This window comes from Mixophyes fleayi, chromosome 9 (assembly GCF_038048845.1).
Source record: "Mixophyes fleayi isolate aMixFle1 chromosome 9, aMixFle1.hap1, whole genome shotgun sequence".
Taxonomy (NCBI): Eukaryota; Metazoa; Chordata; class Amphibia; order Anura; family Limnodynastidae; genus Mixophyes; species Mixophyes fleayi.
The window spans coordinates 12,688,069-12,712,744 of record NC_134410.1 but is presented as its reverse complement, the minus strand read 5'-3'; the positions used below and the strand labels follow the sequence as shown (position 1 = coordinate 12,712,744).

Genomic DNA, 24,676 nt, shown 5'->3' with positions numbered 1-24,676 from the left:
TGATAGAAAAAAATGTTTATTTATTAGAGGTAAACAGCCAAAATCTCAATGCAGTGACACAGATTGAATCGTACAGAATTAACAAAGTCTGCTACATTTATAAAGCCACCTGGAGAGATGTATGCAAAGTTTAATGTGACTGTATTTATATCTCCGTTTATATTATCTGTATGATAATACATCATCAAAAGTGAAGTTGTCTTTATTTTTCTAGCAACTTATTATGTGGTGGAATCAAAATCAGACTCTTCTTATTGGAATCTGTATTTTCAAAGCAAATGTGGAAACAAGGATTATAACACCACAGTTCTCTGACCATACAATATACTATAAGAAAAAAGTCATGAAGTCAGGATCTGCACAGAAGAGTCAGCGAGGAGCCGTGAACTGGAGATTCTGAAGGGACGTTTTTAATAATTTGATCCCAAATTGTGGTTATTGTAGTAATATGGAAATGGAGTGCAGAAGCATCAAATAATGTCAAACCCTGAAACAGAGATGACATACATCACACACTTGCAATGATACAGGTATGAAGCATTAGCAGAGTATAACATTGCTATCCTATGCTGTCTAAACTCAGAACAAGACAAAATTATGGTTATGAGCAGGGATGGACCAAACCATTCTGCTGCCTTATGGGAAAACCAAAATGTCAGCAGTCTTGTTATCTGTGTTAGACACACATAAACAAGCGTTGCATGCCTAGATTGGGTTCCCACGATTCCTGGTTTTCTCAGGATAGTCCCCTCTTTTCCCCACCAAATCTGTAACTCAGAATTAATTTTCCCTTAAACCCAATTCTTAATACAGACAAAGCTGAACGTATAATTGAGAATAGGTTATTATAACCATTTTACTTTATTTAGCACATATTGGACATGTGGAGTGGATTTTAACCTGAGTAAACTTCAGACAACTGGGATGTCATGAATTCTCATTTGAAAATTATTGCAGTACTAAGTTCAGTTAGTCCTAGGGATGGACAATCCAAGATCGCCGTGTAAACTAGAAAGTGCAATCCCCTTCTATGCACCCTCCTTCCTCGTGGAGCACAGACTACCAGTATCTATGATGGGGACAGATGCTGACAAGATGTATGATAGGGGAACAGGCTGATAATATGTGGGATGATATACGATATGTGGTGTAATAATATGCTACCCATTGTTATGTATGATGCTATGTTACCTGCCAACACACCTCTCTAAATGTGTGCCGTTCACGAATTGTGATAAAAAAACATGTCTTCTAACTTTTGAAAAAAGTTGTCCAGGCCTGGTCTATGCTATTAAAGACACAATTTATCCCCCCACCCCCTGTCTAATATCCCTCTACCCTCCCAATTTACTAGCACCATGCTCTAGGTACAGAACGCAGACTTCCTTGTGGCCCTTGCTCGCCTGCTAGATTATCCTGGAAGGTCTTTAGCTGTATAGCCTCACTTTATACCAGCCGTGTTAAATGTACCTTAACTGCATCATTTTTGCATTGCAACACCTCCCTGTTTGTTTGTTTTCTTTATGTCATTCTTAAAACTTTTACAAATAAAGAGTTTAAAAAATAACTAGACAAATATTATCATTTTAAATGACACCTCAATTTCAAAATGAATACATTGCTCAGCATTATCCCGACTTTCCACTGCACCTCTGGTAAAAAGTCAAGTATTGGATCCCAACTTAATTACAGACAGCTGAGGCTCCTCCCACATCTGTAGGATAGTATCTTAGTGGGACATGATACAGAAGAAACAAATGAGAATGCAGTTATGGGAACTACTGTGACATCACTGTCCCTGTGTATGTATCAGCCAACCTACATCCTACATTTCTGCAAAGCAAGTCTGCCAAGCTATCAGTCACTGTGTGTCTGCTCTGCTAGAGAAGCTCCTCCCTCCTAAGATGGCAACCTGCTGCAGAGAAATGAAAGAGAGCATTAGGGACTTATTTAGTTACATAAACACCACAGTTATCTCATGTATAATGTATATTATTCAGCTCAGTAATAGACAACCTTGTATATTTATATAGTATAGTGGTTTTACTTGCACTTTAATCATTAGTAAATCTTATAATAAGGTAGGAACTGCTTATATTGATTTTGGCAACCTTTTTATAATGAATTATTTATGTTTTGGCAAATCCTGCTGCCTCAGACAGCTGCACTGTTATACAATTAGTTAAACCATTCTAAAAATGAAGGGAGGGAGTCAGTAGGGAAGTCATAGTACCCATTCACCCAGATGGAGGCAGACTGCTTGTATGTAAAAGGGATCATCGATCCCTGTAACAACCAGTACTGGCTGTCCACACCTAACAATGGTTAACATTCTAATGCAGCAAAAATGACCAAAAAATTAGGTATAAATGGACAGGAGTGGGTAAATAATGCTTATGCAAGACGCATTTTTCTGGTAGATCACAAGCAGCTTGTCTGTGGCAAATGCACACTGAGGAAACTGAAATCTCTGTGAACGAGCCCTTAATGTTCACTTTGTCACAAGTCTGGTACATTACATAAACCGATGTTCATAGACGTAGATATTCTATCAGCAATTTCATCACTAACAAGTCAGGAAGTCAAAGCCGCCAAGTGGTTCTAAGTGCAGGATAAAAGTACACCTATAAAGATTCACAGCTGAGGTTCTGAGATGACAAAACTGCAGAGTATAAATTAGACAATCTGTATGAAAGGCCCATGTCCAATAATCAAAGTAAGCTAATAAAGGTGTAATACAAGCCTGTCGCTTCCAACTACGCAACATCGCCGGCATCCATCCCTTTCTCTCTCAGGATGCCACTAAGACTTTCATCCACGCACTCATCATCTCCCACCTGGATTACTGCAACCTCCTCCTCACCGGCCTCCCCCACTCCCATCTCTCCCCCCTCCTCTCTATACTCAATGCGGCCGTGAGACTCATCTTCCTCTCACGCCGCTCCTCCTCGGCCTCTCCTCTCTGCCTTGCCTTACACTGGCTCCCCTTCCCCTACAGAATCCTTTTCAAACTCCTCACCACCACCTACAAGGCCCTCTCCAACTCTACTGCCCCTTATATCTCTAGCCTCCTCTCCATTCACACTCCTGCTCGCTCCCTGCGCTCGGCCAACGATCAACGCCTCTCCTCAACTCTTATCACCTCTTCCCACTCCAGAATCCAAGACTTTTCCCGCGCTGCCCCCTTCACTGGAATGAACTCCCTCGCTCCATCCGCCTCTCTCCTACTCTGTGCTCCTTCAAACATGCGCTAAAAAACCCACCTCTTCCTCAAAGCCTACCAACCATCCACATAACCCCGCCACTCGCTCTCAACTGGCTCTCCCCCTTACCTTTCTGGCTCCCCCTGTGCCTGTTCTGTTCTCCCTCCCTTAGGATGTAAGCTCACTTGAGCAGGGCTCTCTTCCCTCATGTCTTCCTACCTGTCCTTCTGCTCCGTTTTTTGCATCAGCCTGCCTGGAGTTTCTGAAGTATTGGTATTTTTGTTTATTGTTTTGTACTGTTTCACCCTGTATAGTCGACTGTTTTGTACTGTGTACGGCGCCGCGGAAACCTTGTAGCGCCTAACAAATAAAGGATAATAATAATAATAATAATGATAATAATAGACAAGTGATGCTAATATATCTATAAATGCCTGTGAATAATATTTATATAACCTATATTTTTCATTAGGAAAACTTGTTTATTATAAGGAATCAAACACCCTACTGTAAATTATTACATATTAGTCACTTTGGAGATCTGTCATATAAAAGCACTCGGTCTACAGCCTCAGGCCTTTATATGGCAACAGAACTCCTCAGTGACTTATAATATCCTTATCCTTTACAGTAGGAATAGTACACTATGCCATATATAACTTATCCTAGCATTCTATATATATCTGAATAGCATGTTACAGTCATGTAGACTAAACCATGTTTATATCATACCTGAAAAGTCAGTGACCCCTTCCCTGAGTCATGTTCTTCTTTGCTTTACAAATCAGTGCAATACCAGCAATGATCCCACATATCCCAAAAACCAGACCGAGGCCACATGCAGCGTTCTCGGACGTCTCTGAAACATGACGGGGGGGCTCTGGTCCTGCCGTAAGTGAACACAACAAACATAAATGTTAATGAGAAAGAAAATAAAAATATAAACAATCCAGAACTAGAGATAAACAGTTCGAATTCAGAAAAATCCGACAAATCGGAATATTGCGGTAACGATATGAACCCAGTCATGACTCGGGTTCTAGCACCAAATTAAGATCTGAAAACGAGTCAAAACGTCATTTCGGTAAAATGACGGATCTCGCGAGTTTTGGATTGATACCTCCTATATATCCTTCCCTCCTGTTCTCAACTGACATTTTAGAAGTGATAGCATGTGGGTAGGAACGTTTGCTGCAATTCTGTGCTCATAAAGTGGCTTGTAGAGGCTTGGACAGGTTGAGGCAATCTATCAGTGGCCACAGGTTGTAATAGTTTATTAGTAAACTAATTGGGACTGGACAAAAAAAATCTGCCTTTCTTTTAAAATCAAGTGTTTCAATCTGAAGGCAGTTGTACAAGGGTCAGTATCAGAAACATCTGAACTATGTAGTGGATGAAAAGCGGGGTGTGGTATGACTGTGAGTAGCAACCCCCCCACAAAAAATAAATAAATAGTATAGATAGACAGATATATATATATATATATATATATAGAGAGAGAGAGAGAGAGAGAGAGAGAGAGAGAGATTTTTTGCTTTTAACATCCCAAGTGTTTCAATCTGAATGCAATTGTGTGAGGGGCATAAGTGATATCTTTAGAACTCAGAGGCCAAAAAGCAGGGTGCTCTTCGACTCAAGCAGCCAGCCCCCCCCAAAAAATATCTCTTGCTTTTAAAATCCCAAGTGTTTCGATCCTAGGCTCTGTTTGTTTGGACTAGAAAAGATGCATCAACTCATTAAACTACTTATTACCACATTATTTATGTTAACTAAAGTAGTAACTGCCAGGAAATGGGTGGCCCAGGAAGCTCCCACATGGAATGAATGATTATCCCTTGTGAATGAAACTATACGCCACAAAAGATTTATGTATATTAGACATAACCTAATCAACAAATACGAAAAAATATGGTATAAATGGAGAACTTCCTCTTACATAGTTGAGGAACTGCGAAAAATAGACCCTCTTTAAATAGGTACCCAGCCACTAACTAACTAACTACAAGTTCCACTGCTGTTCTCCAATCTGAGGATGGTGATAGCAGATCAACGCTGTTTGATGAAAAGACCCCACAGTAATCTTAGTACTTACTCCAGAACTTGTTGGTGGGGTTGACTGGCAGTCCGGCATGCTCCACAGAACAGGTATATACATCTCCCTGTTTCGGGATCAGCGCTAAGTACAGGAATTTGCGGAAGGAACCATCTGGTGCAGGGTAGAAGTCTGTCTCTGACACTCCATCCGTCACAGGATGATTATTCTTCAGCCAACTCATTTTCATAACCGGGGGAAAGAACTTTGTAGTAAAACAGATCAATGTACTAGGTTCTCCAAGAATGATGGGTTCTTCTGTAAATACATAGATTTCTGGGCCAACTGTAGGGAAAAAGATCACATTATTATGAGCTAAACTGTTATTCTTCAATAGTGTATCAATAAACATGGTATTTTAGTAAAATAGTTTTTTAGGGAATGCCCTTTTTGTGGATTTTCTTCTACTTAATTAGATCTAATAGGCTGTAAATGTAGTTTCTACTAAAACAGACATTATTCTCTATAGTAAATTAAATGCACTCTCCACCATCAAGTATCTAACGGTAGAAGCAGCTGTAGAGTCCTCTTACAGATAAGAATGACTTGTGTACAGTCCTCAGTATATATGACCACCACCTTTTCTGCCTGAAATAGCAATTCACACCACAAATTCTAAGAACTCTGGAGGTTTGGGCTGGATGCATACAGAGGATGACCCCATCTATTGAGTAAAACGACTCTTCTGCTGCAGGTACCTGCTAGAGAGTGCATCTAACCAAGAAGCTTGGCAACAAGTTATTTTGGCAAAAATAATCTTGTATATCTATTATGTTTTATATAGCTAAGGGATGAATTAAACCTTAGGGTAATTTATTTCCTCTCTGAAGGGTTAAAGTAAACAGGTAAGTGAGCCTCGGGTATGCCCAATGTAGTGTCACTATGGGAGGTCTTAGGTCATGCTTTAAATCACCTTGGCAGATAAGGTTCTACCTCTAGGCTCCAGGACAAGGTGCATTCCCTCCTACCCTGTTTTTGGACATCTGCTCGTGTAGAGTTTTTCTGATACCCGTTGTGGGGTGGTTTGGTTTGAGTTAAACGCCCTTTGTCTTACTGCCAGCTCTTGGCTTCTCCCGGTGCAGGAAACCTTTGCCAGTGCTTTGGGTGCCATCCCTGGCTGGTTTGATATTTTGTCTTTGCTGGAAAAGATTGAGCATTATGCTTGGTGGCACACATTAGTTTTATCTATGTCATGGCTGAAACTGCTTCCTTTCGAAGAGTCTACTTTGGTTTCGGTTCAGGTACCGCCCAAGGGAGTGGACTAGTTGGTTGCGTGCCGTTAGCCCAGAAGGGATGCGGGTTCTCGGATGCTTGGGATAAGTGATCCCAAGTTTAAGGTTAAGGGTGCGCCCGGGTGAAAGTGTTACCCATTTTTATAGATATTGAGCAGGTAAATGACCGTCACTGTGATATCAGGAGTATTTGGTCCTAGTTGAACTGCCTATCATTTTCTTCTCCACCATACAGTGTTTTTGTCTTAATAAACTCCATTTATTTGCCAAAGCAATGTGTTGTGTCATTTATTATAACAAAGTGGGAAGAGGGGGTATAAGAGGGGAAAGTTTACATGTTAGAACAGCAACCATTAAGTATTTTATAGTATATAGAGACAAAATCCGAAAAGGCATTAATTTTACAGAAGGTGCCCACCTTCATCTATCTTTTCTGTATTTGATCATTACCTGTGAGACACACAAAGTTCTAGTTATGCCCCTGAGAACAGGAGTGATTTACAATAGTTAGCTTGGATAGGAGTTTTATTGTAGGTAATCTTTGTTTGCCATGGAAATGTCCAAAGGGTCCAATTAGGACCTCCATCGGTTCATGGGGCTGAACTTCACAGCAACAGTCAGTGGACTTTCAGCCGGCTGATTGGTTTGGTAGTGCAGTGCATATGAACACAGTATTCATTTATGCCCAACCTTCAACCAGATAACCACAGACTGCATTAGCGTTTGATTTAGCAGTTTTGCTGAGTCTAGCCAAGGAAAGATTTGATGGATTGGATTCCAAAAACATATTGGTAGGTTAATTGGCTGCTATCAAAATTGACCTTAGTCTCTGTCTCTCTGTCTGTCTGTGTCTGTGTGTATATTAGGGTATTTAGACTGTAAGTTCCAATGAGGCAGGGTCTGATGTGAGTGAGTTCTCTGTACAGCGCTGCGGAATCAGTGGCGCTATATAAATAAATGGTGATGATGATGATTGGTTAGTTGTGCCCTGACAAGGACCAGTCAGCAGATGGGGGTGACTGTCACACTAACCTCACTGATCCAGACAGTGATTGTAATTTGCACCCCACCACCTTTGCTATGTAGCCTCCAGTTGAGGAGTTTATACATATTGTAGATAATATGTCTGATTCCTTGCTGTCTGTATATAGAACTATTATGTTCCACCTGTTTGCAGGAGTGTTAAGCCATCCACATACTAGGAGAACGGTATCAGATACTGTACACTAATTTAGAGGTGTATCCTGCCTATACGGGGCAGTTGGACAAGATTGCTGATTGCCCAGGTACAGGTGGCTTCTGGTGGAGGCTTTCTTGTACTGACCACTGCTCCACCTCTCTCATCAGAGACAGCTTTTACGATAAGTCTAAAGGCTGGACATATCCAAGGCTCCCTATTGGCTAATCCTGCTGATGTCTGAAGCTTCACTGAGGGCGGAGCTTCTCAAGATGTCAGAAACAAGATGAAGTATAAGCATCCTTAATTATGTGATTACGCGCACTCTGTCTAACTTTGGGATGATAGACGTGTATGACTGGCATTCTATCAGCATATGTCAGCACGACTCCTGTAAATGGAAAGGCTGAGGGAACTTGCAACAAGAACCCTCCCTACGTATTTACTAAAACACTTATGTCATAAACACACTGTACATTTGCGCAGCAATGATCATTTCCTACCGTTTGTTGCTTTTGTGTTGTTTGACCGTTCCATATACATTTCAGTGTTATATTTCAACACAGCAATCTCCTGCAATGCTTGAGCTGTCTCAAATTTAGCCACTATTCCAAACTCTGGGAGTCTCCATCTGGTCTGTTTCTCTTCCACATCCACGTAAAATATCTCATCCTGGTCCATCTGAAACATGAACTCCCCTGTTGGCTCCTGTGTCTGGTAGAAGTCTGATTGAGTTATCACATTGCCCACTGCAGAAGAGACAGGTAATACCAGTAAATATAAGTACACTGTAACTATTAGAGCAAATAGCCAGCATCCTGTTGCACAGTGGATAACTAAAGCCTGGACAGCTATATTAGAATACGATGTCCGATTTATGCCATTAATGCATCAGTTTTTAGCCGAGTAGTTGAGGTTTTGTGTGCAAGCTGCTAAATTCTATCTCAATCCCATTTCGTTCGATTCCTCAATTCCTCAGCTGTAGCGGGAGGTTAAACATAAAGTCATTCAGTCCCTAGAAAATGCTATTGTACCAACTATCCACTTAACTATGGCTATGTGCGCAAGTGGTACAGGTCAAACAAAAGACTACATGACATCATGACAGCCCACTGGGATGGTGTATCGCCTTCAGCAGCAGCAGCGCATGTAGCGTCATTGTCATTCTCCTCATCCCAGCTAGCACACACACACAATGCCAGGACATTCACAGCACTCTGTCTTTTGACCGCTTACTAGTACTAGTAACTGATGCACGTGACAAAGAAATGCAAATCACTTATTTTGACAAATTAATATTATTTATTAGACAAACTGTTGAATGAGTTCAATGCCATTTTTATATTACTGATAAAACTAAATGTCTCTCAATATATCAGCACCATCTATAAAGCTACTAACATGTTCCCCATCACCAACTTCCCTTTAATTAATAACATGAGCTATGCATCCACTTACCTTTTACAGACTGACTGGTGCTCAGGATTAATACACAGATCAGGTATACGTAGCCCAGGTGGAGGTGCTGTCTTTGTGGCATATTGTTCATATAGGACAGATACACACATTGACCCCAAATGCTGTATAATAAATGTCTGTGCTTTGCAGAGACACACAGGCAACTTTGGAAACAAAATACTGAGTTGTTCTTGAGTTGTTGGCCAATAGCAATGTTTGTAGCACTTGGCACAGTAGTTACTGGGTAGACTGTTTCCTGCTCAGAGGAACAAAGAAGGTTTCGCATGACTCAAAGGGAAGCCACACAGCATTTGGGTGCAAGATGTTTATGAAGTGGGTAACAGTGCTAAACTAAGAGGGGGAGAGGTACTTGCAGGCAGGACATTCATATTTGCCTGACCTTTACTGTCTTTTTCTTTTTTTCTTTATCAATCCAAAATCTATTAAAGTGGTCAACAATAGTACATATGTATGTAACATCAAAAATAAATAATAACAAACAAGTAAAAAAGAAAGTGATGAGAAAAATATGAGCATTCTCTTTCCTGATGCTATAAGTAGTTTTCCTCATCTCTGCCATTTAAATGTGCCCAGGGGCAATGTTAGAAGTGAGAGCATAAAATATGGAGTCCCAATTATCTTACTTGAAAGTCAATTAACTAAAGATTAGTGCACTTTACCACAAACAAGAGAGTACATTATTCTCATTAATACCACTTTATTCACTAACTTTGTTCAAAAAATTATTGTGTGTGTGTGTGTGTTATCATTATAGCAATCCAGTCACAATAAACACTTGTTGCAACTTCAATCTTCACAGAAGCTAGTTTCACTTCCTCCCTCCACATCAGGGTTGCAGCCCACTAAAATCACCTACTGCTTCACAGGTGTTTAATCTTTGTTGGAGAATATAATAGAGATACCCATATGGTGAAGTAAATGTATGTGTTCCTAATTTCTGACTTACATGTTTCAAAACTTAAGGAAATTTTAGTATACAACCTGTCTTTCCATTTTGTTCAGCTCATGTAGAAGGTAGTTTACAGGGTCCCTGGAGTGAATGGAGAAGAGTGGGCGGGCTTTATTTCCATTAGGCCAGTTCTAGTTTTCTGACCACCCAGTCAGGTAACTGATTAATAAACTGCAGTTGTGGTGCAGAGGTAATATTGTCTCACTTCTGTTTCTCACTACATGCTGAAAATCATGGAAGATAAACCTGAGAGGGAGTCCACTGACTTGTAAGTTGCAAAAATGTGCTGTTTGTTACTTTTGTGTGTGTTGAGCACTAGATCCTCTGTAAGTAAAGAGGGAATTTTGAAGGTTTAGAATGAGCCGCACATGTTTAGGATTTAATTTTGTATGTCCCACAATAAAACTAGCTGCTGGCTAAGTGCTAGACTTTTTCTCTATTACAGCTTTATTGAAACGTACCGCCGTGATCCCATGAATGCGATAAGGATTGAAAACTATTTTTTATATTTTGCGAGTGTTGATAAATGTGCCCCTAAGTCTTAGTAGATACCTGTCTTGGCTTTTCTACCTTGTGTTTATGTTAATTTTTGGAAGAGCAGACAGAAAAGAGCACAGTTATAAAGGATCTCTCCCTAGCAACTAGTGATGAAGGGAGCAAGTGTTCTGATTGGCCATTTTTTCTAAAAAGAACTAATTATCTAACTCAAAGGGTCTCACCAATTGTATTAATTTAATATCCCCTGTGATCTCATTGTCACAGTAACAGTTTATATCTTGTGAAATTTACAAGAAACAAGATGGGAGCTGTATTCTGTATTCTGCCAATCCTGTTATTTCTGAGATTTGACTCCATCCACTGCAAATATTCTATAGGTGAGTGATCTCCTCAGTCATTTCTGTTTCTGAAACATCTTTCCAAAACTCTGAAAATTAGTAACAACTTGAAAAACATATAAGGTTAGATACATGTATATAATATATATTTATTTAGATGTCCCATGTTAAACATTGAGCGATATAACGTTACATGTACGAGAAAAGCATGTTAATCAGCATTAATCATATAGAAAGATGTCAATCATAGCATTAGTCATACAGAATGGCAATACAAGTCAGTTATTTAATATCAAAGTTAGTACAATAAAGTAGTCACAATATTATATAATAACAAAGTGACAAGTACTAAAACGCTTTTATTTATCTTGAAATGTAAAGTTATTTAAGCAAACTGAAAAACTTAGATAGCTGTGATATGGCTATTTTTATGTTTATTGAAATGTCAACAGAATAACCATGTTTAATGGATTACTTTTATTTTTATAAACACAATTTGATAAAGAAGTGTCTGCAATACACTTTTTAGGGCTCCCAACACTTTGAAGGAAACTGTCAGTTGTCTTGCGATATATTTATTATATACGCAACATTTAAGAACATAAATATTATATATGCAGAAAATAGGATTTCTACTCTTCATGTTTTATCTATAAAGTTTTAGTAGGCAGTAACTAAAATGACGAACACTAAAACTTATAAAAAAAATTATATCATGGGCCAAGTTTTTTAACTGGAATGGAAGACTAATTAAACAGAGAGGAAATCCTACATGGTTCTCCATGAATTATACCTCATCTGATATGGAATCTTCAGGGGTGGAAGATAACACAGAGAGTAGGAATTCTAAGGATGCTGATACACAACATATCTGTAGAGATTTTTTAGGAGTAACCAGTAATCTAATAGGAGAACCAATACATTCAAGGGAAAGATCAGGGGGTAAATGTATCAAGCTGAGAGTTTTCCAGCGGGTTTGAAAAGTGGAGATGTTGCCTATGGCAACCAATCAGATTCTAGCTGTTATTTTGTAGAATGTACTAAATTAATGATAGCTAGAATGTGGGTGGTTTTTCAAACCTGCCGGAAAACTCTGAGCTTGATACATTTACCCCCAGAAGGGGGAATAAAAAACATAAGACACTAAGCGTGGTGGGAATTAAAAGACATTCTGAAACCCCCGAGAAGAGAGCACAGATGACCAAGGAAGGTAATCAGAGAGTGATAACTTACCTAACTCCATAATTTATCATTAGAATCTCGCCGAGGAAACTGAGTGACCCTTCCCCGGAGGTAAGGGTTAACTTACTACAATACAGCACCGCCGCAGACGCTTCTTTGTCAGCGCCGCGGCTGCTGTACAACACAGTGCCGCCGAAACATGCGCTGCAGCTCTCTCTCTCTATTTTTTTCGGGGGGGAACCTTAAAAATCCTGCGTGCGCCCCTGGAGCGGTATGCCCATACATGACCAGCCTAGCCCATGCTCAGCGAAACGGAAAGTCCAGACTTGAATTTTCAGCTACACTTATTAAAAAAAAAAAAAATTAAATGGTAAATAAAGATTTAAAAAAACAAGCAAACTATAAAGATATTTAAAAAATAATGACCATTATTCTAAGAAGAAAGCATGTTTTCATAAATTTTACTCTCAGGGTGGAGTTAACAGGGAAAGCTATTATCGGAGACACCCGGGTGACCCCTTGATGTATGGGGCAAAGCCCTATCTTCAGTAAAAAAAACACCTGTTTTTGCTGGATATATGGGATGTTTAGGCCTTTAAAAAATACACCCATTAGTTTAGCTAATGTGTTACAATGACCAGAGAGAGATTGCCGGTTTTAAAACAGCAATGGCCGGACCAAACGCCTGTATAATGTAATCCAGGTGCTGGGTTAGGGCATTGTCGCTTCAAAACCGGCAATCCCACTCTGGCCATTGTAACTGATGTAATTTCTTCATGCAGAGGTTTTACACAGTTGTATTTTAGATCTGGTGGCAATTAGACGTGTAGGAAAAGTTCTATGTCACTTATATAGTAAGTCTATATTTAATCTTTGTCGGCTGATACTATTCAGAATCTTTATGACGGGCTATTTGTTGTCGGGATAATTGCAGCCTATAAAGTGAGTACCACCGCTTTAGAACACACCAAGTCTAGCTTATCATCACATCATACTTGCCACCTCTCCCTGAATGTCAGGGAGACTCCCTGAAATAGGGGTGATCTCCCTCACTCCCTGAAGAGTCTGGCATTCTCCCTGATGCTGAGCCAGTACAAGACGTGGTTGGCTTCACCATCTGTGGCATGATGACACTGTTCAGAAATTGTGTCCTATGTCCATGTATTGATGCCTATGGAGGTGGCCATTTTCATGGAGACCAGGATTTAATCAACGACTGAAAGGTAAGACAACATGACTTCAGTAATGGAGACAGAAATGTAAAAGACACTTCAGTCTCTAGAGATTCATTAGCTGCTTTTCTTTAACGCATAGTTGCCTACTTTCTTAGAATCTCCGGGAGACTCCCGGTTCTCGCCCCCGCAATAGATAAGCGGCGGTGGGTGGGGCTTAATGACGCAAATATTGCGTCATCTTAGCCCCACCCCCCCTGCTGTAATTGGCCAAAATTGTGACAATCGTCTGATCCTGTAGACACATTAGTCTTAGGATACAACTCTAACAGCTGAGCCAACATACACATTGCCAAAGCACAGCTACAGAGAGTAACTTACCTCATATGCACGTATATCACCTAATTACCAGCAGGGGGAGCCACTTCCAAACCAGAGCAGTTCTGGCTGACATATAGTACGGAGGAGCTGATACATTGAGTGATCTAGTGGTGTATTGATGCCATGTATGCCCCGCTCATTCCTTCTGCTGTTGCCCTGATTGATGACGATACCGCTATGTAAAATTCCCAGGTGTCTCCTCCCACTGCGCATGTGCTGAATCCAGGCTGTAGTATTGTAGATCTAACATAGCTAGAGCGAAGTTTTAGTTCCGCACTAGGAATTGCCTTATGTATTAGTTATACTAATTTAATGAGGGGGTACTCTTCCAACTGGTTCAATACAAGTTGACATGAAGACTAGAGCAGTCCATTAATCATTATACAAACTTAATTGTTAATAAACACACTTTTATTATCTTTATTTTAAAAGGGAAAAAAAAATCGGCAAAATATTTTCTCAACCAGATCACAAGAAAAATAATATATCAAAAACAACAGACAAGTGATAACGACAGAAAATAGGTGTTACTAAATTCTTTACATCAGACCCTTTAGAGGAGCCGGCTGTTAGTATCTGGAGATGGCAGATATTTGTTGCTATTGTGTATTAACCAATTATCTATTGGTCTTATTGTTGATATTTCTATGTCAATAAGAATGAAAGGTTTTAATCTGTGTCTTAATTCCTTTTTGTATTATATTCTGATATTCATAATATTATACTAATTCAGAAACATTAGTGTTCACATGGATGTCAATCAAAGCATGTATCTCTTTCAAAATATAAGTACAAATATTGACCATTGCACACCGTTATTCAAAATTTTGAACATATATTCTTTTATCACACATTTCAATTCTTTCCAAAATATCATGCTATATTATAATATCTCCGACCTCATCCCAGACATATGTATTAAAGTATTGTATTGTATTGTAGGTCTGTCAGACGTCTGTATACACGTACGATATGATTGGTTAGATAGCGTTGAAGCAGGTGTCACATGACGGGCACCGGTAGTTACAGGAGTGTCATATTGTATTTTCATACCTGAAATGGATGGAAATTACAGGAGAGTGAGGGGCTTGAGGATTTAATCTGGGAGATCAAGGGAGGGTTTATATTGTCCTGATCTTTCCATGATAAATGTGGGGACTATGTATTGTGTGTAAACCTCTGCTTTTAATTAACAGGTGCTGCCGATGTTATAAATGAAGTAAAGTTTGAATGTCACTTTACTAACAGGACTCAGACCGTGAGGGCTCTGCAAAAAGTTTTCTACAACCAGCAGGAGATTGTCTACTTTGATAGTGACGTCGGGTATTACATACCGAAGACTGAACTCGGGAGACGTGATGCAGAGTACTGGAACCAAGATAAGGATCTCATAGACAAGCTAAGGAGCTACGTAGAGACAAACTGTAAATTTAACTATAATATTCTACACAGCGTCACTACTGACCGGAGAGGTGAGTGTCCTGTATATATCTGTATTATACCAGCATATATTACATGTATAATATACAGGAGGAGACATTCTGTAATATAACTATAATATTATACACAGCGTTACTACTGACCGGAGAGGTGAGTGTCCTGTATATATCTGTATTATACCAGCACATACTACATATTATATAATATCAGGGCTGCAAGCAGAAAATTCTGGCCCAGAACAAATAAAACAGGCAGGGCCCTGCCTGCTCAAGACCCATTTCCACGGGCCCAGAGGACACAGAAGTGGCAGCCTAGCGCTGCTGCCCGTACTCTTATCTTCCCTCCAATCAGCTCCATTGACACCGTTCACCGGTGAATAACAAATACCTCCCAAATTTCCCACCGGGATGCATAGGCAAACCAAAGGGTGTATGAAGAGTAATAATGTCAGGCGCCGTCCCCGCACTTCTCCTAGGTGCCAAGGAACGGTCGCCTGTCTCACCCCCTGCTCGCATCCCGTTGCCTAGCAATGGGACGCTCTTCTAGATTTTGACCTCCCCAGCGCGCGCATTTCAACCACGTCCCGTTGCTAGGAAGCGGGACGCTTCCGCCGTGGCTCTGTTGGCGGTCAGCTGCGCTCTGACCGCCAAAATCACTCTCCTCCTATCAGGGCACACTTCCTCCTATTTAAGGACCTCACTTTCACAGGTACCTTGCCATAATATTGGTTCACCAGCCTCCAGCGTTCCTGTGTCCTGTTCCTGTGTGTTGCTATTTGGATCCTGACCTCTGGCTTGTTTCTTGACTACCCCTTTGGCTTTGTGATTCGGTACAGCATTGTCCTCTAGGATCCTGACATTGGCTTATTCTGACCCTTCGTCTGGGACTCCCCTTTGTACCTCGCCACTGCTGTCTTTTACTTGGTAGTACTGCCGTCCTCTGTACACTCCATTGCATCGGTGACTAGCTCGGAGAACCGCGACCTGCACACCTCACGCAGTCAAGTCCATACCTCCTTGCAGGGGTCCCTGGTGAATACCGGGGGTGCAGTAGGCTCCGTGCCTCTGTCTAGTTGTGTCAATACCAGTTAGTGGCTACTTCAGTTCTACAAACGTGACAAATAAATCAACTGTTCAGGACATCAAATCTTTCCTTTCGCAAGACCTTGCAACATTGAGCTTAATTATACTCCCCATTCATAAATAGCAAGTAAGGCTACAATCTGACATATATACATAGCAAAGGCTGTGTATTGCTGAGCTGAACAATATTAAAACATGAAATACCTGGTATATTTATACTTATGTCTATCATAATTTCTTTCACTACTCTGAAGCAGGTTGTAATTTTAGGAGGGAGGAGCTTCCGTAACAGGACAGAGACAAAGTAATGTCACAGTAGCTCAAGTGACTGCATTGCATGGTCGCAACTAGGGCTGTGCGAGAGGGGCAGCCACTCAGGGAGCAAACTTGAAGGTGGGCGCAGAGTATTAATGTTTTATATTAATTTGGTTAAAATTGAGAGTTTGGGGGAGTCACATTTCCTTCTTGACATTTCTAGTTACGGCTCTGCTGCACTGTCAGCTTTTTTTTACCTACATCTGATCTCCTCAGGACACTTTTCTAAACAAGTAAACCTCACCTTTCTGTGAATATTCAGTCTTCATTTGACCAGCCTTCCAGAGTGCTTTAGGTATATCCACATCATCGTAGTAGCTTTTCAAACTACTATATTCAAACTGCTAACATGGGCAAGATGATGCAGCATTGGGGATCAGCTATACCTGGAGAATTCCAGACAGATGTTCACCCTAAGATTTGAAAAACTACAGGATTGGTATAGGAAAGATACTAAATAATGTCTAGCAAACAATTAAAGATGGGATATCGGTTCTTTTACTTTGCAGATTAACACCCCATGCATTTCATTAGCTTATCCCTTTAAAGAGTATTCAAACGGAAATTTTCTTTAGTGCTCCCTGTATATACACCCAACTTAAAAGAAAGGTAGGAAAAATCTGACATTATAATTGATTATTTAATTAAAAAGAGGGAGCGCAATATTGCATTATAGCAATATTATCAGTTGTACTCTTTGTGATATATGGAAGAAAGTGTTCTCTATAAATAAAGTTATTTGCCAATTTAGTTGCTGAGATTTTTCTGTTATATACTGCAGCATTTTCATTTCTAGTCTGTAGGTTGATTGTACAGCCATTGACAATTACCTCTTATTGAACTGAGACTGCATCTACTGTATATAGGTATATAATTAGAAACCCTGGGCAAAGATGCAGATCCATCCATTTCAAAATTTCAAGGTTTCTGGGCTCCCAAAGCTAGATCCTGACTATACTGTACTTGCCATTCACTCCTGACTTGTGCTGTGTTTTACAAATATATATAAATATATATATACTATAACTTTATATATGTACCCTAAGTATTTTGGCGTATTATAGACACAATGTACATACCATTAACTCATAACTACCCTTTCCTTTATTTCAGTTGAACCATCGGTCAGAGTGTATCTAATGCCGCAACATGAAGGTTCTGATACAGAGCAGCACATACTGCTGTGCCATGTGTTTGGTTTCTTCCCATCTGAGATAGAGGTAAAATGGTACCGGAACGACCAGGAGATGACCGGTCAGGATCTGTCTATAGAGCTTTTTCAGAATGGAGATTGGACTTTCCAAGTCCATGTGATGCTGGAGACGGACATTCAGAAAGGAGACACATTCACCTGTGAGGTTCATCACATGAGCCTGAAGACACCAAAGCGAGTGACCTGGTGTAAGAGATTTATATTACTAACTTATAGGCCCTGGGTGTAACGGGGGTGGGGGGGATCAAAAATTGTGGAGATATTAAATAGCATTATTATTATTTATTAGGCGCCACAAATTCCGTAGCGCCGGATACAGTAAGCACGTCACAAATAGATGACGTAATACGCATACGAAGCAGAGATGAGTGCGAGTAAAGCTGTAAGGACTCACACAGAATGTAGCAAAAGATATAACAGGATGTACAAGGGAGATGGACAGTAGACAGACGTGAGACAATAGGTAGAGAAGACCCTGCACGAAACAGCTTACATGCTAGAGGGAGCTGCGGTGACAGACCGTAGGGGATGGAGATGACGGGCGAAGGAAGAAGAGGTGATGGATAAGATGGTCAGGAGGTGGTAGGATAGGTGAGCATGAATAGATTTGAGTAAGCGTTTGAAGGTTTGTAGGTTGAGGGAGAGTCGAGTGAGGTGGGGTAGGGAGCCTTATAATACTTCTTCAAATGCCTTTCTCCACTTACTCTAATCATGCCTGATCACTTTCTGAAACTCATAATTCTTTAATGCCCCCTTTGGTAAACTATGAAATTACATTTTCATTAGAACACATAGCAAGTCCATCACCCCGAGTGCATCATATACAGAGCAAGTCTCATAATCCCAAATATTTTGAAATAAACAACAATAGTATCTCCCCATATCACTAGAACATACAGAAAGCCCCTCACTGAGAGCTGTCAAAGTTTTCACCACTGAATTTCAGAACGTTCATTAGAGGCCACACAAAGCTTTACATGGACTCACTCGCTTCTTAAATGAACCACCAGTCAGTTGGTTAATAAGACCTTCCCTTCTCTAATAGCCCAGGCTACTCAGTATTGGGCCCTTTTTCTTTGAGGGTGGGTCCCAACAAACGATCAGGCCCCCACACCTGGAGTGGACAGGCCCAATACTGACAAACACTGGACCATTCCTGATATCAAAATGGCCAGAAAATGTAGTGCATGCACTTGTGGGTCTATGAGTGCCAGCATGCACTGACAGTCCATCTGCATGCTGGTGCTTTTAATTCTACAAGAGCCAGTACGCACACAGGGCTGCCTGTGCAAAGGGACACTTGTAGTGCCACAAGTGCTCACTAAAAGCATTTGGCTTCTAGTGAATTAAATAAATATGACTGCCCTATTTATATAAATATTTTCAATAAATCTTTTCTCCTTTATAATAAAAGACGAATATTGCCCCCCTTAATATAAAAATCATAAGTATGTCCACTTTATTTTTTTCAAAATTTTTTGGCCCCTATAATTTGTAATATTTACGTCTCTCAGCCAATCATGGATAAGATTGGCGCTAGCATACAAGAATAGTATTGGGCTGCACTACATTTTACATTACCAGGAGGGGCCCAGTGCTAGTCCACATTGGGACGGTCCTCTCTAGGTGGCGGGACCTGATTCTTAGTTTCCCGTCTGGTTTTACTAGGCGGTTTGGCTTAAACCACCTGCTATATTGCTGATTTTACCTCTCTGTTATTTTGAATCAGTCTCTCAAACCAAAGTCAATTACTAATGTTCAATTGTTCTCATTAAAAAATTAAACACATAAATTTCTCCCTATTTTCAGGCATATTGTTGTTTTAAGATGAAGACGCCTTAAGCTTAATAGAAGTCCAGACTGAGTTGTGTGCCTAAAGTAAACACCCCTAACTAATACACCAGTATGATCAGGTTTTGTGCTTGGTATTTAATTACTGTCTCCAGTAAATGTGTCCTCCATTTTTCCTCCGGTTTTCAATTTTCCCCTTGCTGCCTCTTAATATATCCCCTTCATACAGGTAGCTTACCCTGTAGGGTATAACATGTACAAGAAATGGGTCAAGATTTGGAAAGTTACATACTCTGTCTATTTCACACTCAACACAGCTTGTATAAAAAAATGTCAATATCATCATCATCATTTTCTAAATTTATTTATGTAGCGCCACAGAATCCTCAGTGCAGCACAATCAACAAATAATAAACAGAAACAAATATAGATAAGTAAGGGACAATAGAAACAATATATAGTATCAGTAAAAATCGATATAATAGACTATAGAGAAAGCAACTACATAAGACACAACTAGAACAATGGAAACATTGCAAAGAGGATGAGGAGATAGGAGGATTAGGGTAGTAAACAGAGACGATAGAGGTGACGTGAAAGTGGCAGGTGGAGTGTGAGGAGGGAATTGTGTTAGGATTGGAACAGGTAGGCAAATGTGAAAAGGTGTATTTTGAGGGAGCATTTTAAATATTCAAGATTGGGAGCATGTCTGATTGGACGGGGCAGGGAGTTCCAAATGTGGGGAGCAGTGTGGGTGATGAGGAGAAAAGTACTTTGACAGAGTGTCATCAGCATAGAGGTGATATTGGAGGTCAAAGGAGCAAATGAGTTGACCAACAGAGGAGGTATTAAGAGAGAAAAGTATTGGGCCAAGAACAGAGTCATGGGGAACTCCAACAGATAGAGAGAAAGGAGGGGAGCAGGCACCAGAGGAAAAGACACTGAAGGGATAATCAGAGAGGTAGAAGGCAGAAGGAAAGATGCCTGTAGAAAACTATTGGAGGAGGCAAGATGGAGCAGGGTCGAGAGAACAGGTTGAGGAGGAAGAGGAGAAGAGGAATGAGAGGACCGCAGAGTCCGTCACAGGAGGGAAGGTGGACAGAGTATCAGGGTGCTTTGAAATGGGCTGGGGTGTGGGAATGGAGAACTGTAAGGAAGAGGTATCATGGGGAATGAAGTAGCTTTTTCCCTTAAAGTAAGAAGCAAAGTCGTGGACGGTGATGGTGTGCGGAGGGGGTGGAGGCGGGGTGGCAAAGAAAGTAGTTGATAGTGGAAAAGTTGCAACAGGGATTTTTGGACTGGGAGGAGATAAGGGTTTTGAAGAAGGACTGTTTAACAAGAGAGAGGGCAGCGTAATAGGATGACAGCATGAATTTGAAAAGAATAAAGTCAGAGCGGGATTTTTACAAAGGCGCTCAGCGGAACGGGAGGATTTCTGAAGTTAGCGAGTGTGCTTGGAGTGCCAGGTTGCGGCTTAGAATGATGAAGCTGAAGTATGGCAGCAGGGCGGCTTCATCTAGTGCTGCAGAGATGGTACAGTTGTAAAAGGAGACTGCCGTGTTAGGGCTAGACAAAGAGGAAATGGGAGAGAGGAGTGGTTCAAGAGTGGCAGAGAAGCAGGAGGGTTCAAGACCACACAGGTTGTGTAGTATCTGCAGGCTTTTGAGTACAGGAGGGGGAGAAGGAGGTAGGGAGAGGTGGAAGGAGAGGAAGTTGTGGTCAGAAAGCCAGAATGATGAATTAGAGAACTCGGAGAAGTCACAGAGGTGAGAATATATCAGGTCAAGGGAATGCCCATCACGGTGTGTGGGAGAAGAGGTCCACTGGGTGAGACCATGGGCAGAGGTCATGGAGGAAAGGGGGGGGGCAAAGATTAAATTGGACAAGGGATATAGTAGAATGGCATAGGAGGGATAGGGGAGACAGTAACAGAGATAGGCAAATGGTGATGTAGGAAGAAGGTATTACTACTGGATACCAGGGGTGAGAGAAAAGAAGCGATGGAAAGAGTAGGAAATGTTGGGAGAAAATGGGAAAAGAGGTAGGTGGAAGGCACATGTAGATAATGTCTGGAGTAGGAGAAAAGGAAAGGAGAGAACTACTTATGGGAGTAACTGTGGGGTATAGTGCTAGTTGATAGTTAGGCAGGAAACATAAAAGTAGTAAATGGAAGACAAATTTGTTAAATAGGTAGGTAGCTGAAAAGGACTGAATGGAAAGCATAATGGTATATAGGATAACTGGAGGGTAGGTAACTGACTGTGGTAGGTAGCTGACTGTGGTAGGTAGCTGACTGTGGTAGGTAGCTGACTGTGGTAGGTAGCTGGCTGTGGTAGGTAGCTGACTGTGGTAGGTAGCTGACTGTGGTAGGTAGCTGGCTGTTGTGTGACTGATGTGTAACTGACTGATGAAGCGTTATTTTACTCTACTTTTCCTCTCCTGATTTAGACCCAGAGACATCAGATTCCGCCAGACACAAGCAGGTGACGGGAATTGTGGGATTTGTTCTGGGAGCTGTGTTCATCATTGTTGGTCTTGTTCTCTACATAAGAAGTCGAAAAGGTAATGAGGAATCCTGTTGACTCAATTTAGGATATGAATCATGTTTTTGAATATTTTATTTTATTATTTCAGTCCAAACTTTATTCCATGGACCACAGAGTGAACGTAAGTTTTTGTTTATTTGTTTCTTTTTCTATAAAAATTAGCTGTGAATCATAGTGAAATGGACTCTTTGAATATTGTTCGCCAATGGTTATGTAGACAAGTGGAACTATCTACGGATTAATCCCTCTGCCCCCATAAAATATATAATTATATGGAGAAATTCACTGGAAATCCTCAGTGTAAGCTCCAACCTTAAGCTGATAACAAGTGTTATAATTTTTTAAATGAAAATGCTTTGACTTTTTATTATATTTGGTAAAACTACTTTTGCAGAAGTAAAGGAACTTTATACTGAAACATTATTTATTTATGTATTTTGTTCTTGCATGAAGAGTCATTGGTGGTTTAAGAACTGAGATATAATTTTCTTATTAAAACTAAACGATTTTTCTGGCATTGTGCATGAAATGTATAAGTTATTACTTTGAAAAGATATCTCTCTTGAGATCTGTTGCTTTTAACATAAGTCATGTACAATTTCTGACCTGCTTCAATAATTGCTTTCTCTGATAATATCACATACTTGCTGTCTTTTCAGTCTTTCCCTCTGGTAGACCCCGGTGATGCGTGAGAGCGGAAGAGTGCAGGGCGCAGCGAAACGCGTCATTTTGACCCTGCACCCATGAATTAATGATGCAAAAGATGGCCGCCAGAACCTCTGCTCTATTCAGAAGTGTTGCACAGCTGGGTATCACACTAACACAGCCGAACTTCTCCAGCAGAGGTTATCAAGCCTAGTATATATTTTGGTCAGGCATAGAAAGTTTTTTGGACCAGCTGATCCTGACATCATCTCATATTTTTAACATTTTGTATATTTGATTCTATATGTATGATGCTTATATCCAGTAAAATGTTCTTTTAGCCTCATTCTTCATCTTATGTCTTATTATGCTTTTAGATGTCATACACACTTAACGAGGAGAACGTCTGGCTTTAAAGAACTTACACTGCTGGTTTTTCCTTCTACTTTGCAATTCTGAAGCTGCCACTTTTGGAAACAGCAGCGACCGTCAAATCCAAGCATGAGAATAAAATTAAAATTCAGAGCGCTATAAATTGGGCAATGTAAATAATCTATGTTTATAATCCCTTAAAAAACATCTCTTATACATAACTCAAAAACTTAAAGTTACCAGGAACCTTGCAGTATTACTAAATAGAATTCTTAAATACAATACTAGTGGAAACAGAGGCGTAACTCGCAATCTTCTGGCCCTGATACAATATTTCATCATTAACGCTTGCTTGTAACAAGTGTCAGCAGATGTGAGTAAAGAGGTGAATCCACCAGTTGCGCCGTAGGCACAGATACGAGACCCGCACTTCTGGCGCTCGATCACCGCAGACAGAGCGTAACGCTCGTCGGTCTCAACAGCATTCTCATGACTACTGGTGAAATCTACCAAACGGCTGCTTTCATTGTGAATTGGCAGCATAAGCTATAAAGCATGATTAATGTCATCCTATTTAACCCCTACACTGCTAAATGGGTTATTATCATACGTAACTCTGTCTGTGTGGAACAATGCTGCTGGAGTCATTATAAGTGTTATAATAATAAGCTACTGCAATAAATCTACAAGTACTAGTACACTGAATCAGTGTCAGCCTTTGTCCACTATTCATCTTGTATGTCAGGACTTGAAAATAAGTCTGCTCTGCGTTCTTATTAATGCTAGAAAAATAATCTAGTCACATGTACTTATCTTTTATATGTAAATCTTAATGAGACAAACGCTATTTCTATAAGTCTATGTGGAGAATTCAATTGGCCGCGATTCTTGAAAAAGTTACGCGGCCGGTAGTCTTAACGCTCCCTGAGCTGCGAGCAGAAAACCGGGTTAATATTACCGTAATAACGGTAATACCTTTAACGCTGCGTTACTTTTTCAAGTAAGCGGCCAATTGAATTCCCCCCTATTATAAGTCTGGTCATGACAAGGATTGAAGCCACACAACAATCCTTGTAAGAAATGCCATTAACTTTGCACTCAGTTTACATTTTATTCTAAATGATATGATATAAACTAGAGCTGATGTTTAATAAGTAGATTATCTGCTTATTGTCTGTATGTTTTGAAGCCAATACATTGTCTGCTTCATATAAAAATAAACATGATCCTTGAACTATTTATTCTGTGTGATTTTCTTTCTTGCATTGTCTTTATTGCAGGGCGGTACAAATCTGATCTTGCTCTAAGAGCTTATTACTTGAAGACTCTTACAGGTCTGTTTATGCCATTAGGCAGACATGCCGGGAATATCTGACATTACTTATGGGCAACACAGTGGCTTAGTGGTTAGCGCTTCTGCCTCACATCACTGGGGTCATGAATTCAATTCCCGACCATGGCCGTATCTGTGAGGAGTTTGTATGTTCTCCCCGTGTTTGCGTGGGTTTCCTCCTGGTGCTCCAGTTTCCTCCCAATGTGCTGCGAAATTAGTGGTGCTATATAAATAAA

At 40.4% G+C, this 24,676-nt stretch overlaps 2 protein-coding genes across 5 annotated transcripts; one reads left to right on the top strand and one right to left on the bottom strand.

Annotated features, from left to right (window-relative positions):
- On the bottom strand, window positions 1-9,377 carry LOC142101976 (RLA class II histocompatibility antigen, DP alpha-1 chain-like). 3 transcript variants are annotated; one of them, XR_012679169.1, is made up of 6 exons: window positions 9,163-9,377; window positions 8,208-8,453; window positions 5,296-5,580; window positions 3,936-4,089; window positions 1,823-1,915; window positions 1-487 (listed from the first exon to the last, which is right to left on the bottom strand). XR_012679169.1 is itself a non-coding variant. In XM_075186468.1 (5 exons), exons 1-4 carry the CDS (start codon window positions 9,251-9,253, stop codon window positions 3,944-3,946), a joined length of 768 nt encoding a protein of 255 aa, XP_075042569.1. In that variant the 5' UTR covers window positions 9,254-9,376; the 3' UTR covers window positions 1-487; window positions 3,936-3,943. The 3 variants fall into 3 exon arrangements, 1 of the variants encoding a protein (XP_075042569.1); XR_012679170.1 differs by having other exon boundaries at window positions 1,823-1,912; XM_075186468.1 differs by lacking the exon at window positions 1,823-1,915 and having other exon boundaries at window positions 9,163-9,376.
- Window positions 9,378-10,350: 973 nt separating this feature from the next.
- Window positions 10,351-24,346, top strand: LOC142101974 (H-2 class II histocompatibility antigen, E-S beta chain-like). Of its 2 annotated transcripts, none has more exons than XM_075186465.1 (6): window positions 10,351-10,400; window positions 14,952-15,175; window positions 17,654-17,941; window positions 21,993-22,106; window positions 22,179-22,211; window positions 22,750-24,346. In XM_075186465.1, exons 1-6 carry the CDS (start codon window positions 10,354-10,356, stop codon window positions 22,773-22,775), a joined length of 732 nt encoding a protein of 243 aa, XP_075042566.1. In that variant the 5' UTR covers window positions 10,351-10,353; the 3' UTR covers window positions 22,776-24,346. The 2 variants fall into 2 exon arrangements, with proteins under 2 accessions (XP_075042566.1, XP_075042565.1); XM_075186464.1 differs by lacking the exon at window positions 10,351-10,400 and adding an exon at window positions 10,852-11,007 and having other exon boundaries at window positions 14,900-15,175.
- Window positions 24,347-24,676: the final 330 nt, after the last annotated feature.

Bases quoted from the DNA above. Each gene is read 5' to 3' on its own strand.
- LOC142101974 (XM_075186464.1), top strand. From the start codon at position 10,932: ATGGGAGCTGTATTCTGTATTCTGCCAATCCTGTTATTTCTGAGATTT. The intron at 11,008-14,899 runs GTGAGTGATCTC...TTTAATTAACAG, and splicing joins CCACTGCAAATATTCTATAG to GTGCTGCCGATGTTATAAAT. The intron at 22,107-22,178 runs GTAATGAGGAAT...TTATTATTTCAG, and splicing joins CTACATAAGAAGTCGAAAAG to TCCAAACTTTATTCCATGGA.
- LOC142101976 (XM_075186468.1), bottom strand. From the start codon at position 9,253: ATGAACAATATGCCACAAAGACAGCACCTCCACCTGGGCTACGTATAC. The intron at 5,581-8,207 runs GTAGGAAATGAT...TTTTCCCTACAG, and splicing joins CAACACAAAAGCAACAAACG to TTGGCCCAGAAATCTATGTA. The intron at 4,090-5,295 runs GTAAGTACTAAG...CACTTACGGCAG, and splicing joins CCCCACCAACAAGTTCTGGA to GACCAGAGCCCCCCCGTCAT.